Genomic DNA, 17456 nt, shown 5'->3' with positions numbered 1-17456 from the left:
CGGCCGCCTCCCTCCGTTTCCCCAAACAACCCCTCGGAGTTCCTTTGCCCCCGGTCCCCTCGAACACGACTAAAAATTCATTTTTGTCTGACCTAAATCAGAGGGTGTCTGCGCCATGGGGCTTATTACACGGTGCACATACACTTGTGTTGTGGAGGAGGATGGGGTATTATTATCTTGCAGCTACCCACCCTGCTATAAAAACTAGCGGTGCGACATCTCCGCAGCGCAGTGCTGCTGCTCGGCCCTCCCCTCCCTTTCCTCTCCCCGACACTCCTTTCACACACTCTCAGAAACACACACACACACACACACACACACACACAACCTGAGTCTCCCGCTCGCCTTCACACACTCTTAACATACTCACTCACAGACCCGACAACCTGCACTACTCAGCTGCTTCGCATTGGATTCTTTTTTTGTTGTTGATGTTGTTTTTTCGACATTTTTATGAATGGGAATGATTGGTTGAAAGACTGATTGATTGACAGTCAAAAAGCGGGGAAATGCTGAGAGGTCACGCGAGGACCATCAGAGGTTCACAGTAGTCAGGACTGGACAAAAGACAACTGAGGTAGGTGATGGAGCGCAAAACTTTGTGTATGTGTGTTTTTTCCCCAGTGTGTTTGTGTGATAGTGTGAACAAGTGTGTTAAAGAACACACGTGCGGCATGTGCATTATGTTTTTAGTTACAGTAAGTCCATGCTGCCTCGACAGGAGGCAAAGATGTGCATGAGTTGGCTTTAATGTTGTTATTTTTATTTTCCTCAATCTTTGTTTACTTCGACACATCTATTATTACATCCATTTCAAAACTTGGTTCAAATTATTTGGGTATTGGTTATTGTTGTTGTTATCTTATGCTGTGAAAAGAATAGTTTTCTGTCACCAAACTACATTGGAAATGACATCATTTCAGCTCTATATTCTATCTGCACTATGCTTGATGATCATTTAAATCAAAGTTAAATATTGAAAAGGATTTCAAGTGGCACGCTAAGTGATTGTTGACGTTCTTACGTAGTGGACTTACAGCATCTAATGACTGGTGTTACTTTAATATCTGTTTATGGGCTGCTTCTGTTTGACACACAGTTATTATTAGCATTATTATTTAAGAAGAAAGAAAATGCCTGCCTGCATTGAAGTAACTTAATTATTATTATTTTTTACACCTGTCCCTAATTTCACCAGAATATTGTGACTTTGTCTCAAGCCAGAAAAGGCATTTTAGACCCCCCCCCCCCCAAAAAAAAAAACTAGTTTAATCCAATTTTGTGTTTTATCCTGGGTGATGTAGACAAATGTGCCAAAATACATACAAGTGAAGCTCCACTCCCATTAAACAGTAAACTAAGGCGTGAGCTTCCACTTTTAAGCGGAACCGGACTGTGACTGACAGCAATTTGTACATAATTGGAGTGTCATGTGTGCACAGATGACATCCACAGCAGCTCAAATGTTCTTTTAATAAGGTGGGGCGACGAACGGGGCGTCACGACCGTTTTGTTTGGCCTCTCGCCGTCAACGTTTTGCATCGTAATGAATGATTTCCTGCGCTGGCCTGAAAGCGTTTTCGTCATTTCGCTTGGGACGCGTGCGGATGATTTTGCGGGGCCCGGCTGCCCAGTGTTAGGACCTCGTGGTGGTGACGAGGAGGGAGTGAAAGAAGAAGAGGGGGAGGTGACACACAGGTGCATGTGAGGGGGTCGCTTTAATAAATTTGATAGACTGTCACCGAGCTCATTCCAGAGTCAAAAACTCTCAATAACAAAATTAGTTCAGATTTTGCTTGGCTTAATTAGCACAGCGTATGTATAATAACGTTTGACTACCTGTCGACTCTTCCAGTTCTTTATCTTCTATGTGTGGCAGGGGAGCCCACATTTGAGCCCTTTTAGGTAGCCATAGAAACGGCATAGTAAGTGTGACTGGGGTATAATAATCTATTAATGAATCATTCTTAAAATTAGGCAAATAATTAAAAAAAAAAACACATTTTAAAAAAAGGACATAGGGGCACTAAGAACAGTGCCCCATGAATTCTGCCTAGCAACATGTGGCCACGATAACCAATGGTACATCGCTATAGGGGGGGGAAGAATCAGAGCAATTCACTTAAATTACTACGTTCCATTATGTATTTTCGATTTAATACAGAGTTGGGATTACGTCATGAAGTTACAGTATGTGTACGCATTAAGCCAGTGATTTCCAACCTGTACGGAGCCAAGGCACATATTTTACAGTTGAAAAATCTCACGGCACACCAGCGAACAAATATGTCACAAAGTGGATGCATTCATCACTGTATGTACTTCCCGCCATCTAATAGAAGAGCATTTATTTGTTCTCTCTGTGACTACGCCCCACTGGCATAAATAGATGACCAAAGATACATTATTTCTTGTGAATACAATTTTTGGGAGCAATTAAGTAACATTTAATCATTTATGAAAAGCGCTCACGGCACACTGGTTGGGAATCACTGCGTTAAGCAACAAGAGGCCACACAAATAAATCTTTGTTACAATATTCATGTTACACTTAATCTGGAGAAGCGATTAAATGTGTCTAATATTGTAGGAACGTCCTTGAGTTTGTAACTTCCTGCTCGCCATCTGGCATTCAAACAGCCTGGCGTGTGTGACGGGTTCATAATTTTTGTGGGGGGCGTTGATGATTGAGCCCTTTGAATTCTGCCTAGCGACACGAGGCCGCACAAACACCTGTGGCATCACCGGGGGAAAAGAATCCGAGCAAATGTTGTTCACCTACGCTATAATATGCATTTTATATTGAATACACAGTAGCGATTAAAAAAATGTGAGTTGGGCAGTTAAGGTTTGGAACGGTCTGTAGATGCCACTGGATGGTGGCAAAGCACTTTTTTCTTCGGCAAGGCTACCACCTGACTAAACTAAGCACCTCCGCTCACTTCAACATACGTCCTTGGCCCCAAGATACCACATGGTCCCAAAGCAATACTTTAATATTAGACATGACAACAAAAACAGAGAATAGATGAGTTTTTCAGTGAATAAGAGAAACACGAAAAAGTCAGCGAACAGGGAGATTGGTAAATGTGTGTTGTTCACAGTATGTGTCATCATCCTTAAAGTAGCGTTTTGTGTAACTCTCTGTCTGCCGTCTGTCATTTGAGCAGCTTGGTGGGCGTGGCTTGCAGACTAGATTTTTTTTTTTTCCAGGGCAGTTATGATTGAGCCCTATGAATTCGGCCGAGCAACAAGCGGCTGCTCAGACGTCGCCAGGAAAGCGAATCGGAGCAAATTCTCTTCATCTATATACCAATAAGCCTTTTATATTTAATCCGGAGTGGCGACTAAATAAGGCGAGTCGCCGCCCTGGTGGCCGAAGGCATAACCAGGGCGTTTGGCTGAAGAAATGTCGTTGACGGTGGGGAAGCCACAGCCACCACGCCAACCCTCCCCACCCTATGTCTATGTGGCACATCCTCCTTAGATCCTCTCCACGTTGTAATTAGGGGCTGGCCACTGCGAGCCAGAGCAGACGTACAGTGGAAGCACGCGTCCCGTCATTCCACGACTGGGGCGTTGAGCGGGCGGGGGTACTTTGAGGATGGACTCAGAGCACACAAAATGACAGAGGGTTGCGCCTCCCAGTTGGGCTTTTTATTGTTTGCCTTGGCGGGGGCCTCGCAGGGAGGGGCCCCTCCTCTGCTGTTTGTGCAACCTGTTAGGGAACTTTTCACAGGACCTTTCACCCACGCTTTCACTATTAATGGGGGCAGACGCACGTGCTCTACTGTTGAACAAAGTCAACGGTTGTGTTGTCTCCTCTGGGGGGAGGGGGTGGGGGGCAATCATTTCATCTGCACTGAGCTGATGTACACGCCACCATAACATGCTTGTTATCAATACGTGAGGTTTGTTTTTGTGCTTACATCACAGCACAATTATTTGTTTTATTTATTTGCATTTTTATTCTATTTATGTCTTAGTAAATTAGTATATTTGTGTGATTCATTTGTCGGTAGTAGTAGATTTGATTTATTTATTACTCAGATTAGTTGTTTATATTTACTAAAAATGTTTACTTACTTTATGTGATAGTTTTATTTATTTATGTATTTGTTTTGTACTTATTTTTAAAACACTTATTTATTGAATTGAATTTATTTAGATTTTATTATTTTAGTTTTTCTTACTCAGTCTTTTATTTGTGGGCGGCACGGTGGGCGACTGGTTAGCACACCTGTCTCACATTTCTGAGGACCAGGGTTCAAATCCGGCCTCGCCTATGTTGAGTTTGCAAGTTCTCCCTGTTCCTGGGTGGGTTTTCTCCGGGCATTCCGGTTTCCTCCCACATTCCAAAAACATGCACGGAAGGTTAATTGAAGACTCTAAATTACCCGTAGGTTTGAATATGAGTGTGAATGGTTGTTTGTTTATATGTGCCCTGCAATTGGCTGGCGACCAGTTCAGGGTGTACCCCGCCTCTCGCCCAGAGTCACCTGGGATAGTCTCCAGCACGCCCACGACCCTAGTAAGGATAAGCGGAATGGAAAATGGATGGATGGATGGATTTTATTTGTGTTTTTTTTTTATTGTTTAATTCAATGATTTAGTGGTACACGGGCTCACTCTAGTGATATGTGAAAGAATCACTGAATTAAACACAAATTAAAAAAAAAAACATTTAAAACATGCGATACAGTCAAACATTAAAATTAACCCAGTTGTAGCTGTGCCTAGTCTGTTGGTTTTTTTTAATCCAATATAAGTACTTTTTTACTTGTCTTGTACAGTACATTTTTAACTTTATGTAAAATAACTTAAGTACAGTTCAGTTGTATTGAACTTTTTAGAACAGTAAATAAATCAGCATTTAATCTCGAAGCACTATTTATAAACATTTACTTTTTTCTTTATTTTTCTTTTGTGTGAAATACATTTTAATTGAATCATTAATAAAAAAAAATGTCCCGTGTTTAAGTGCAGTGTTACTGTTGTGTGCATAATGTTACACTGGCTTACAATAATTTTTCAAAATAAAACTACTGCCTTGTTTTTGATGAACACGTAGGCTTACTACTTTACCGTATTTTAATGCAGGTCATAATGGTGGTACTTGGATAGCTAAACATTTTTTAAGGTGGTGCTTGGTGTAAAAAGTTTGAGAATCACTGATTTCATTTTTTAACCTATTTCACAATCTATTTTAACAGATTATTTATTATTTGTATTATTATGTATGGAGTCTTTAATTTTATTTTTGGGAGCTATTTTTTATACTTTTTATTTCATTTTATGTATGTGTTTTAGTTTAATTTTATGTATTTCATTAAGAAGATTGTATTTATTTTAATATATAATTTTCCTTACTTTATTTGCATTTGGGACAATTAATGAATGAAATCCTTTTTACCCTTTAAAGGTAACTTTCTGGAAAAAGTATGATATTAAGTTGTTATATGAAGACTGATGATGATGCCTCATGAGCAGCACTATATCATTTTCCACTTTTCCATTATTATCGTCACCTTTCCGCACTGATTGGTTGAGGAAAAATCACATGGTTCTACTTCTAGCGCCTTGAGTTTTTGTCACCAAATGTGGTCCCTTGCTCCAAATCTCAAAGTGCATATAGTCAAGGTGTGTTACCTGAGTCAACAGTTGACGTAATAAATCGATCAAAGTGTCTCGTCACTGGACAGTTGCTCTTCAGTTGCACTTTTTCCCACGGGGTGTTTGCACAGGCCTGAGGGCTTGTATCCGGTTGAGCCACATCCTCTACGGACCTGTAAATCACTCGATCAATGGCGTCAACATAGCAACCGTTCCCTAGCGACAAGACAATAAACTAAGACTGAGGTGTGTGGTTGCAGGTGAACTAGGGGATTCTTTAATTACTTTGATTACACCTAATAGGAGATAATGGAAATAATCTGGTTCAGGGTCAAATTGTCACCACGTCCTAAAACCTTTTGAAGTGGACTTTTTAAAATTCTTAACTGTCATCCAAGTGTTGAGATGAGTTATCAACATCTCTGTTCTATGTTCTGATATATTTAATCGGGACTGATGTGAAGTCCAGAGCAACATAACATGGTTATTTAATAATAATAATTATTATTATTATTATTATTATTTGAAGAGAGGGCTGTTATCTTGGGCTAAAGTGATGCAATGCTCCGTAATCCACTGATAGCAGGTCAGGAAACGCTCCGACTTCGCTGTTATCTTAATCCACGAGTCACAAAAATCAGAAACGGGGAAACCCACACCTCGTTGACCTGGTAGCAGAATCCCCAACAACCACGGAGAAAGGAACAGGAAAACGTGATAAGGCAGACCTCTCACTGTGTCGTGTTGTAGCGTCTCACGTGCATGATTGTCGGACACTGACACAAATTGCATCATTAACACGGCCTTAAATAGGGAGGTGTAGCTGACTGGCGTCTAATAGAAGGTGATTGGCTGACACATTGGTTGTCTAGTAGAATGTGATTGACTGACATGGCAGACTGACAGAAGAAATAGCAGACTGCGACAGTTTTATTTATTTATTCATTTGTTTGCTTGTTTTACTTAAACATCTTACTTTATAGTTTTATTATTGTGGTACTTTGTATTTACTCAGATATTAAAATTTTTATGTTATACTTTTATCCATCCATCCATCTTCTACACCGCTTATCCTCACAAGGGTCGCGGGCGTGCTGGAGCCTATCCCATATATCTTCGGGCGAGAGGTGGGGCACCCCCTGAACTGGTCGCCAGCCAATCACGGGGGACATAAGCAACCATTCGCACTCACATTCACACCTATGGACAATTTAGAGTTGTTTTATCTTTATTTAAAAATGGATAATATATATTTTTTACTTAGTCGATATTTATTAGATTATTTTCCAATACAAATAATCTGTTATGCGCTGCAACTGTCGCCTCCTAAAACCTTTATGACTATGCAGGCAATTTGAGTTTTATTCGAACTGTCAGTGCACATGTAAAAATGTTATAATCCATCCATCCATCCATTTTCCAAACCGCTTATCCTCACTAGGGTCGCGGGCGTGCTGGAGCCTATCCCAGCTATCTTCGGGCGAGAGGTGCGATACACCCGGAAACGGTTTCCAGCCAATTGCAGCGCGCAAATTATATCATTTTTATTCATATTAAGACTTTGACTTTAATGATGAAGGCGAAACGGGAAGGTAATTTGTGACTCCTGTCATAAAAGTGTTAAAAGTCTTTAACTACTATAAAAAAAAAAAAAAACATTTTAAAACATGACAAGAAGTGATGCTGGAGTCTAACTGCTTTAAACTGCTTTAGTCTACTCTTAGCTTAACACCACGTGGTAAGTTAAAGTTAAAGAAAACCAAAACAATCGATCCCTTGATGCTCACGAGGCATGCTAACATCTTTGTGAAGTCTTGGGTGGCATTTTACCGGATTTTTCTGCATAAACTCTAACTCCACTGCCAATCAACAAGCTGGGAGCGGGACTTGGAAACACCTTACGAGTTGCAGAAAAAGTGCCGAGCGAGCGGTTCGAGACAGGATGTTAATATCTTGACAACAATCTGACCTCTTCTGTGGCTCTCCTGTTGCCGCATGCTAATTAAATGGGTCATCTTACTCTTTCAAGTCATGAAAACAATCAATGATTATGCTAATGGTTATGATTTGTCCTTTTTTTATATAATTATTTCCCCATGCAAATCAGTGAAGAAAGTAATGACGATATAATGAGGGAAAAAAATATTGATTGTACCATTAACTACATTTTAGAATACAATTATAATTGTTTACTTTTTTATTTATGGGTTGTATTGTCTAGTGTAATTTAACAATGTTACAATGCTTATTAAAATAACAACAGAGAAATGTACACGTAAGGTCCACCCACACAAATTCTAATAAGACCCATTACAGCATTATTAATGTTTATTATTAGTGGTTGTTTATGATGATGTTTAATTATTAACATGTTATGTTTATTATTAGAGGTTGTGTCATATATATTAAGAGCTATTCCTAATTTGACTCTCTCTACAGTTCTACAGTGTGTGTAATGATGTGCCACGGATAAACATGTTTGTATACTCTGACAGTGTCAGTCAAACGCAAACTCTTATGTGAAAGGCAGAATGGGATTGCGCAGGAGTCAATAAGAGAATGTTCATAAGTAGTAGTATAAGTTCAGAAGTATTTCGACGGAAACGTGAGAGCGTGTTGAGTCTTTAGCGCACTAACCGCTGCGTCTTTCATTTAGCGTGTTCTCAAATATGCGCTGTCAAATACTGTAATCAAAAAGCCTCAAGTGTATTTTTACAAAATAGCGGTTGTTGAATGACCATGTTTGTTGTTGTTCTTGTAAAATGACCATATAGTTGTTCTTCTCTCATTTTTATACGTTCTTTCATCTCAGTTGAACTCCTAAATGGACATTTACAAAAAAAAAAGAATGAACTCTTTTTGGGAAAGGAACCATATTCTATCATACAGTATGTATAATACAAAGATGTGTTGTGTGAAAAGTCATAATAAAACATATAATGATGATAATTAAACACCATGACATAGCTCACCAAAGAAATGGTACAATTGTATAATAATCAAAACTAAATGCAATTTCTGCAGAAATGGGAAAATCTCACTTTGTATTCAGGTGCTATTTCTAATGACAAGAGACAAAAAGCTAACACGCTATCAGTTGGTGTACAGCAAGACAACAACCTGAATAGAGAAAGCACTAAGGTCGATTGAAAAGAGTGTTATATCTGTCTTTGCTTTCAGGTACTATTTCTAAGGAGAAAATATAAAATGTTAACATACTAGCAATTATTATACAACATATAGCAAGAAAACACACAGTTTTATATCTTGCTTTGTAGTCCAGGACACTGCTAAATTTCTGAGAAATGCTAAAATGCTAACACGTACGCAGTTGGTATGTCAAACTATGGTAAGAAAGTATTGCTGTCGATTGCATTACATTCAGGTACAATTTCTAATTTCTAATGAAGAATGCTAAAATGGTAACATTGCGAGAAAGTACAGAGGGGGGTTCAAATGAGTTTTTCATCTTTCCCTGCAGTTACGCACTATTGTATTTCTAATGAGAAATACTAAAATGCCAACATGCTAGCAGTAATATATATCAAGAATGTAATGTGCATAAGCTTTTCATCTGGCCTTGTATTCAGGTACTTTTTCTAATGGCAAATGCTAACAAGCCAGGAATTATGTTAAGTTTTAATAGTAATAGTAGCTGAACTATTTCTATTGGGAAATGATCAAATGCCCACATGCTGGTGTTTTGTATGCTGAGTAGAGAAATGGGTCTACGCCTTTCCTTCATTCAGATACATTTTTGAATAAGAATGGATCAAATGTTGACATCGATCGACATGGATAATAAGCTAACGTTGCTTTCTATTGGTCCCTACCCAAGGAGCGGAGGATGGTCCACCACAGAGAGGAAGACCGCATCGGGATCCCGTTCCCCAATCACAGCAGCGATGTCCTGTGCAGCCTTAACGAGCAGCGTCGCAACGGCCTCCTCTGCGACGTGGTCCTCGTTGTACGAGATCAGGAATACCGCAGCCACCGCTCGGTGTTGGCCGCCTGCAGCCACTACTTCAAGAAGCTCTTTACCGTGGCCAACGGCGAGGATGGAGGCCACCACCACGCTGCTGCCCCCACGCCCTCCGCAGCCATCTACGAAATTGACTTTGTGGCCCCGGAATCGCTCACAGCCATCCTGGAGTTTGCTTACACCTCCACACTGACAGTGACGCCGTCCAATGTCAGTGAGATCCTGAACGCGGCGCAGATGCTGGAGATACCCTGCATCATCAAAGTGTGCCTGGAGATCATGGACAGCGGTGAGGGAGGAGGGGGAGGGTCTGAAGGGAGGGAGGAAGAGGAAGTAGAGGAAGATGAGGAAGAAGAAGAAGAGGAAGATGAAGAAGGGTCGAGGAACGATGATCAGGAGGAGGACGACGACAGGTCGTCGGAGAGCAGGGGGGAGCCTCTGGGGATGGACGAGTCACCGCCGCCCAGCACCTCAACCTACCAGGAGCGGTCGCCTGACATCATGCGTGGAAAGCAGGTAGACCACAACCAGGGCTCCGATTGACAATTCCCCCTGTGTCTAAAGCTAAGCTTACAGTTTGTTAATAATAAAAAACTGAGCAGAGAACGCACTAAGGCCATTACATCTTGCCTTGTATTCTGGGACTATTTTATTTCTAATGAGAAATGATAAAAACATGCATTAATTGGAGACTCTAAAATGCCCGTAGGTGTGACTGCGTGCGAAAGATTGTTTGTTTGTGTGAGCCCTGCGATTGGCTGGCAACCAGTTCAGGGTGTACCCCGCCTCCTGCCCGATGATAGCTGGGATAGGCTCCAGCACACCGCGACCCTAGTGAGGAGAAGTAGATTCAGAAAATGGATGGATGGATGGATGGAAGATGCTAACATGCTAGCAGCCGGCATGCTAACATATAATAAGATAGAAACATGGGTAGACAAAGCACTAAAATTTGAAAAAGGTACTATCTCAACTGATAAATTATAAAATGCTAACATCCTAGAAGTTGGTAAGATAACATATTGCAGGATTGCAGCCTAAGGTCAACTGATAAGTTTTACATCTTGCGCTGTCGTCAGGTCCTAATTCTAATGAGACTTGATCAAATGCTAACATGCTAACAGTTTGGTATGCTAACAAAAAGCAAGATAGCAAGATGACAAGAGAATGTGATGAGGCTGATCAATAGGAATTGATAAAATGCTAACATACTAGCAGTTTGTACATTAAACCATAGCAACATTGCGACCTAAGAAGACAAAATGCTTAGGACGATTCATATGTTTTACATCTTGCGCTGCAGTTAGATCCTCTTTCCAAAGAAAATTGATCAAATGCTGAAGGACCAACAGTTCGGTACGCTAACATTTCATAGCATGACAAGAGAAAGCACTAAGGCCAATTGATACAGTTAGATTTACATCTCGCTTTAAATTAGCGCACTATTTCAATGAGGTTTGAATGAAATGCTCACATGCTGACATATTGCTATCATATTGCTTGAATTACATTCCCTCTGTGTTGAATGCTAAGATAGCGGTTTGTTTTGTTGCAGGAGAGTCTGGAGAACCGCGCCCTGAAGGACTTCTCCATCGAGTCTCTTCTCCAGGACGGCTTGTACCCCCGCATGTCTGCTCTGGACAGGAAGGCAAGCTTCTCCCCCCTGCTGCCGAGCTTCTACCCCTCCATGTGGGCTGCCGACTTCCCGGCATTTCCCCAACGCTTCCTGGAACCCGGCCTACATCAGCACCCTCGCACAGGCGCCGGCTCCCCACGGGTCCCCACCACCTACCCGACGCCGGACGCCCCCCCGCCCGGACCCCTCGATCTGGTAGTGAAGCGGGAGATCATCAAAGAGGAAATGAAAGAGGAAGTCCTGCCTGGTTTGCTCCACGGCAACTTCCTGAAGGAGTTCGTCAACTCTGGGCTCTGCAGTGCCATGGGCTCCACCGGGCCCGTGCCACCCTCAGGCCACGCCCTGGGTGCGGTCAAAGACGAGGCCGACTTCCGCTCATACCTGAGCTTCCTGAACTCTACGTCTCACCTAGGGGCTCTCTTCCCTCCCTGGCAGCTGGAGGAGGAGAGGAAGATGAAGCCCAAGTCTTCGCAGCAGTGCCCCATCTGTAACAAGATCATCCAGGGAGCTGGGAAACTACCGCGACACATGAGGACCCACACGGGGGAGAAACCCTACATGTGCACCATCTGTGAGGTGCGCTTCACCAGGTGAGTGGAGCACTACTCCTTCCACATTTTAGGCTTTGTAGGGCAGTGTGTGATACAGGCTGGCCCCATTACAGGTGGGTATCTTTCACACAAAACGAGATACGAGAAAAAGCCAAGCTTTTTTGTGCCAGCTTTGATGGACAGCGTGAAAGAGGCTTCTGATACTACCTTGGATGCCGGGAAATTGCCTGGTCGTTTCCCTTTCCCTGTTGGTACCTTTCAAACAGAATCAGAATTATCTTTATTTGCCAAGTATGTCCAAAAAAAACCACACACAAGGAATCTGTCTCCGGTAGTTGGGAAAAAGCTATTCTTTGTCAGCCAGCTCTGACGAAGAGTGTGATAGGGGCTACACTACCTCAGATACTGGGAAATTGCTGGGTTTACCGATTACCAGCACCGGCTCAGTGAAAAACGTGTCCTTTGCTTTGCCACGGATGGATGGAAAGCCTCATCTGGTGCCACTACACTACCAGGGAGTCCCTCCTTGAACATTAACTGGACAATTCGCAGTCGCCCAATCAATGGAAAGTACCATATCCATGGTACCATGGGTTAGGCTGGGTGCCTGACAACAGGGTGCCCAAAAAATGTTGGTACCCTTTTCAACGATTCACAATAAATTGTGTACCATATCAAACACAATCGAAGCCCACTGCTTTGTTTTGTCAAAGGGCAGGAAGGGTTAATGGAAAATGAAGCACTCACTTTTCATCTAACCCACCCTTCTAAGGATCAAGAAGAAAAGTGCGGAAAACCCCTTCTGTTAATTTATCTGCGGTGATGTGGCACCCACTCACAGCTTAGGCACACTTTCCACCAGCAAAACCCAATTTGACATTCTACACTCTCATCATTATTGTACATTGCATATCTACGTTAAAAGTACTGCTTCTCCACCCTTGACTCGAAAATTAGCACGGATGGTATCAAAATAATCGTAAGAATCTTCATCATACAATTTTTTTTGGGGGGGGGGGGTACCAAAAATAGCAGTCTAAAGACAACAGAGAATAGTAAATTCCGTGTGACAACTCAGGTCAATCCCATTATTTATTGGAACATTCACACATAACAATGACACAGGGAAAGTGCCATGTTTTTTTCACACCAGCTTTGAAGGCAGTGTGAAAGGAGATTCTGAGACTACCTCCAAAGCTTGGTCACACCATTCCGTGTTGGTATCTTTCATATCTTCCATAAGAACAACACAGGAAAAAATGTCTTTTTTGCGCCACTTTTGACAGCCCATGTGAAAGGGGTTTACTGAGACACCTGCTGGGTCACCCCTAATCGGCGTTGGTAGCTTTTGTCTTAGATGACAGTGTTCTGATACTGCCCGAGATGATGGGCATTTGCTGGGATGCCTGCATTTAACTTTGACACACACACACACAAAAAGTGAGACAGGGAAAAAATGGCTCACAATTTCTGGGTTGCCTTCATAGCCCCCATTCCATGGAGATACATTCTTCTTTGCTTTTTCCAGTCAGTTTTGATGGACAGTGTGAAGGGAGCATCTGACATTACCTCTTGAAACTACTTAGATTACCTACGAAAAAATTGCTGGGTGAAATGTTGACGCCATTCACACAGAATGATATGGAAAAAAGCCATGCTTCTTTTTTTTTTTTTTTTTTAGCCAGCTTTGACGGGCAGTGTGAAAGGGGCTTCTTAAGACTACCTCCACACGGAACAAAGAATGGGGGAAAACACCAGCTTAGACTTTGGCTTTCTGATACATCAGATGCCGGGAAAATGCAGGGTTGGGACCTTTTGTACTGAATAGCATGGGGGGGAAACATACTTTTTGACGAGTAGTGTAAAAGAGACTTCTGATACTACCTCAGATGCCAGGAAATTTCCAGGTTGCCCTTTGTGCTCTCATTCCATGTTGCTACCTTTCACACAGAATGAGTTTACCCTTCCAAAGCATACTAAACTATATCTGTGTCTCAAGCATACTGCCATTTCTTAGGCTGATCTTTTTTAAAAAAAAAACAACAACAACAAAAAAAACACTGTGTGTTTCCTTGAAGACAGGACAAGCTGAAGATCCACATGAGGAAGCACACAGGCGAGCGGCCGTACATCTGCCTGCACTGCAATTCCAAGTTTGTGCACAACTATGACCTGAAGAACCACCTGCGCATCCACACGGGCGTGCGGCCCTACCAGTGCGAGCACTGCTACAAGAGTTTCACACGCTCCGACCACCTGCACCGCCACCTCAAGAGGCAGAGCTGCCGGGTCTCCCGCCCACGTCGGGGCCGCAAGCCGGCCGCCTGGCGGTCTGTGCCCACCCCCAGCTACATGTGCCCGCCAAACACCGTCTCCGCCGCAGGGGTTTTGGAGGGGAACGGGTTCAAGTCATACCAGGACGGGGAGGAGAAGGATGGGGCGGAGCGGCAGCGAGGGGTGTTCGCCTTCTCCTTGGCGGGGGACGACGTGCTGGCCCGCTCGCCCTTTTACTCGGCCGCCTCAGACCCCTGGACCGTCAGACTGGAGCGGGCCCCGCCCATCCCGGAGACGGCCACATGAACATCAAGTGCACCTAGAGACACAAAAAGAAATCAGTGAACTTCCTAACATTTTTTGTTCTATTTTTATGGCAAAATATCAATAAATCCACATCATATCCATTCATGTCACATTTGAGAAGCATTGTGAATGTGTACACGCACTTAGGAAGAAGTTGTCATTGGAAATGATGAAAATATGTTGAGTGTATGCGCACAGTGTATGCGCGGTTAGCATGTCTGCCTTGGGTTCGGGATTTGAAACTTGGCTTCAGCCTTCCTGTGTGGAGTCTGCATGTTCTTCCCATGATTGCTGTGTTTTTTCCCACCAGTACTGCAGATTCCTCGTACAATCTAAAAACATGCATGTTAGGTTATTGAAGACTCTAAATTGCGCTTAGGTGTGAATGTGAATGTGCGTGTAGATGGTGGTTTGGCTACGTCTCTAGGTGTCCGGCGATTGGCTGGCGACCAGTCTTGGGTGTACCCCACCCCTCGCCCAAAGTCAGTTGGGATGGGCTCCAGTGCACCCGCGACCCTAATAAGGATCGGCTGTATTGAAAACAGAAAGATGGATGTTTTAAAACTAACGGACAGTTTCTTAGCATAAGACGCCCTTAAAGGGCAGCGCCGTGTTCATGTTCAGGAAAGAAAAAGTTATTTGTGACAAAGATGAATGTAACATAATTTATTACTTTGTACAAATCAGGACTAACGGCAAAATGACACACACAATAAACAATTGAAGTTGACTAAATGAGCACAACCCTCCTTCCGCTGCACTATTGTATATAGCACATTCTAACAGGCTAGGAAAGGTTCCAAAGACTTTGATGCTCAATAAATGAGACATACTGTAAGTCAATGCTTTGTAAATAAAACGTCATGTGTCTCCAGAAGGACTCTTCTCAATCACCTTTATTTGACTTGAAATGGGCGCTGGAAAAAAAAAAAAAAGAAAGAAAAAAAATACCTTTGTTGTGCTATTTATGTGTATTTAAATGAATGAGCCTTGGCTATATTTTGCAAAATGTTTTATAAAGACATGACATGTTGAACCTGGTGTGAGGGCTTTATTTCAAGAAATTTCACACAATGAATATTATACATACAATGCCAAATTTTATTCCCTACTTTTTTAAATGGAGGACTTAAATACTGATTATGATCCACATTGTTCATATATTATATGAGCTACGTAGAACTAGAATGGGCTAACTCAATTTTGGTCATTTTGAAGTGCAGAACTGAATGGAGAGAAGGCCCATCTCTCACGTCGGTACAGTCCATTATTGCAGTCAGCATTTCTTTAACTTGGCTTCAAATTAGTAGAATTAAAACATCATCATTAAATAATGTTTTGTGAAATATTGATAGATTTGACAGATGTTTGGACTATTAATATCTACCACTATTGTGCAATTTTTTTCTGGCATCCATGAAACTCAAATTACGCTCCTGCGTAATTACAAAAACAGATTTAACCATTTGCGTTACAAAGCATTCAAATAATACATCATTCTTTTACTGGTATATTTCTACACTACTACTATTAATAATAATATTAATAATAATAATAATAATAATAACAACAATAGTACTCAGACTAACAATAACACAACATTAATAATAAACCTGGAACATTTTAAATTATAAAAATAATATGATTATTATTCAGTTTTACCTACGAACTAATTTAATTATTAGATCCAAGTTTCACTGATACATTACTGATCTATTAGTTGACTTATATCATGTATTTGGTCTTATCACACATGATTGTGTTTGACAAATTCTCGACTCCCGCTCATGTGTGCTCGTTCTCCCATCTAGCGGAAGAAATGTGAAACTGCAACGAAGCCAGCCATAAAACATCCATCCATCCATCCATCCATCCATTTTCTGAGCCGCTTCTCCTCATTAGGGTCGCAGACGTGCTGGGGCCTATCCCAGCTATCATCGGGCAGGAGGCGGGGTACACCCTGAACTGGTTGCCAGCCAATCGCAGGGCACATACAAACAAACAAACAACCATTCCTACTCACATTCACATTCACATTCACATTCACATTCACATTGTCAATCAACCTAGCATGCATGTTTTTGGGATGTGGGAGGAAACCGGAGAAAACCCACGCAGGCCCGAGGAGAACATGCAAACTCCACACAGGCGGGGCCGGGGATTGAACCCGGGTCCTCAGAACTGTGAGGCAGACGCCAGCCATAAAACAAATAAAATAATTTGAAAATGAATCGATAAATCTCATCATAGACGTGTTTTCATATTGTTTATGTATTATGGGGCACGGTGAACGACTGGTTAGCACATCTGCCTCACAGTTCAAAGGTCGTGGGTTCAAATCCGACCATAGGACGCGGTACAGAAATGGATGGATGGATGGATGGATGGAACCCTTTTGCACACACGTCCCATTTAAGGAGTACTTTGGCCTTTGGGTGGTGCTAGAGAGTTTCAATGGCCCCTTTGCTGACTTTATGCTCGAGTGTTTGATTCTGTTCGAAACTTGCTGTTGTACTGTTGTTACTGTTTTTCTAGGGAGGCCTTTTGTTTCGAATCTGTTTCCGCTGGGCTGGAGACCCTTGGAGTGTGTCAAACTTGAAGCACATTGTTCTCTTCCACTTCCTACAAGGATGTGCCATTGTGCATCAACATAACAGGCAACACAATTTCATGGACGCATTCATTTCCAATACAGTACAGCAAAGATGTCACCGATGGAGTTTTTGGTGCCAAAATGAAATATAAAGCCCATAATTAATTTCATCATGAAATACAATCGTTAATAGAGTGATAAATAACAGTAGTGAAGTAATTGATTGATTAAGTTCAATTTAATTATGAAATATTGCATTCCACAATGCAATGAAAGGATGGGCATTAAAACGAATTATTTTAGTGACTTCCTTTATATTTTAATGACCCATTTAGTGCTACCATACATGGCCATGTGCACACTAAATACTGTATTTGTAAACATACTTTGTATGATATATATGTCTAGCTACAAAAGGAGGCCATTATTAAGTTCCTTACACTAATGGCCCACATAGGCCTCATTTTTGGGCTCAATTATTGTTAATAAAGTAACAACCAG

General features: G+C 41.9%; 1 protein-coding gene across 1 annotated transcript; it reads left to right on the top strand.

The window, feature by feature from the left end:
- Nucleotides 1-252: 252 nt before the first annotated feature.
- Nucleotides 253-15585, top strand: LOC133413893 (zinc finger and BTB domain-containing protein 7C). The gene is made up of 4 exons (XM_061698807.1): nt 253-577; nt 9452-10111; nt 11151-11821; nt 13861-15585. Exons 2-4 carry the CDS (start codon nt 9461-9463, stop codon nt 14360-14362), a joined length of 1824 nt encoding a protein of 607 aa, XP_061554791.1. The 5' UTR covers nt 253-577; nt 9452-9460; the 3' UTR covers nt 14363-15585.
- The last annotated feature ends 1871 nt before the right edge of the window (nt 15586-17456 follow it).

Source organism: Phycodurus eques, chromosome 15 (assembly GCF_024500275.1).
Source record: "Phycodurus eques isolate BA_2022a chromosome 15, UOR_Pequ_1.1, whole genome shotgun sequence".
Classification (NCBI taxonomy): Eukaryota; Metazoa; Chordata; class Actinopteri; order Syngnathiformes; family Syngnathidae; genus Phycodurus; species Phycodurus eques.
This window is presented reverse-complemented; position numbering and strand designations above follow the sequence as displayed.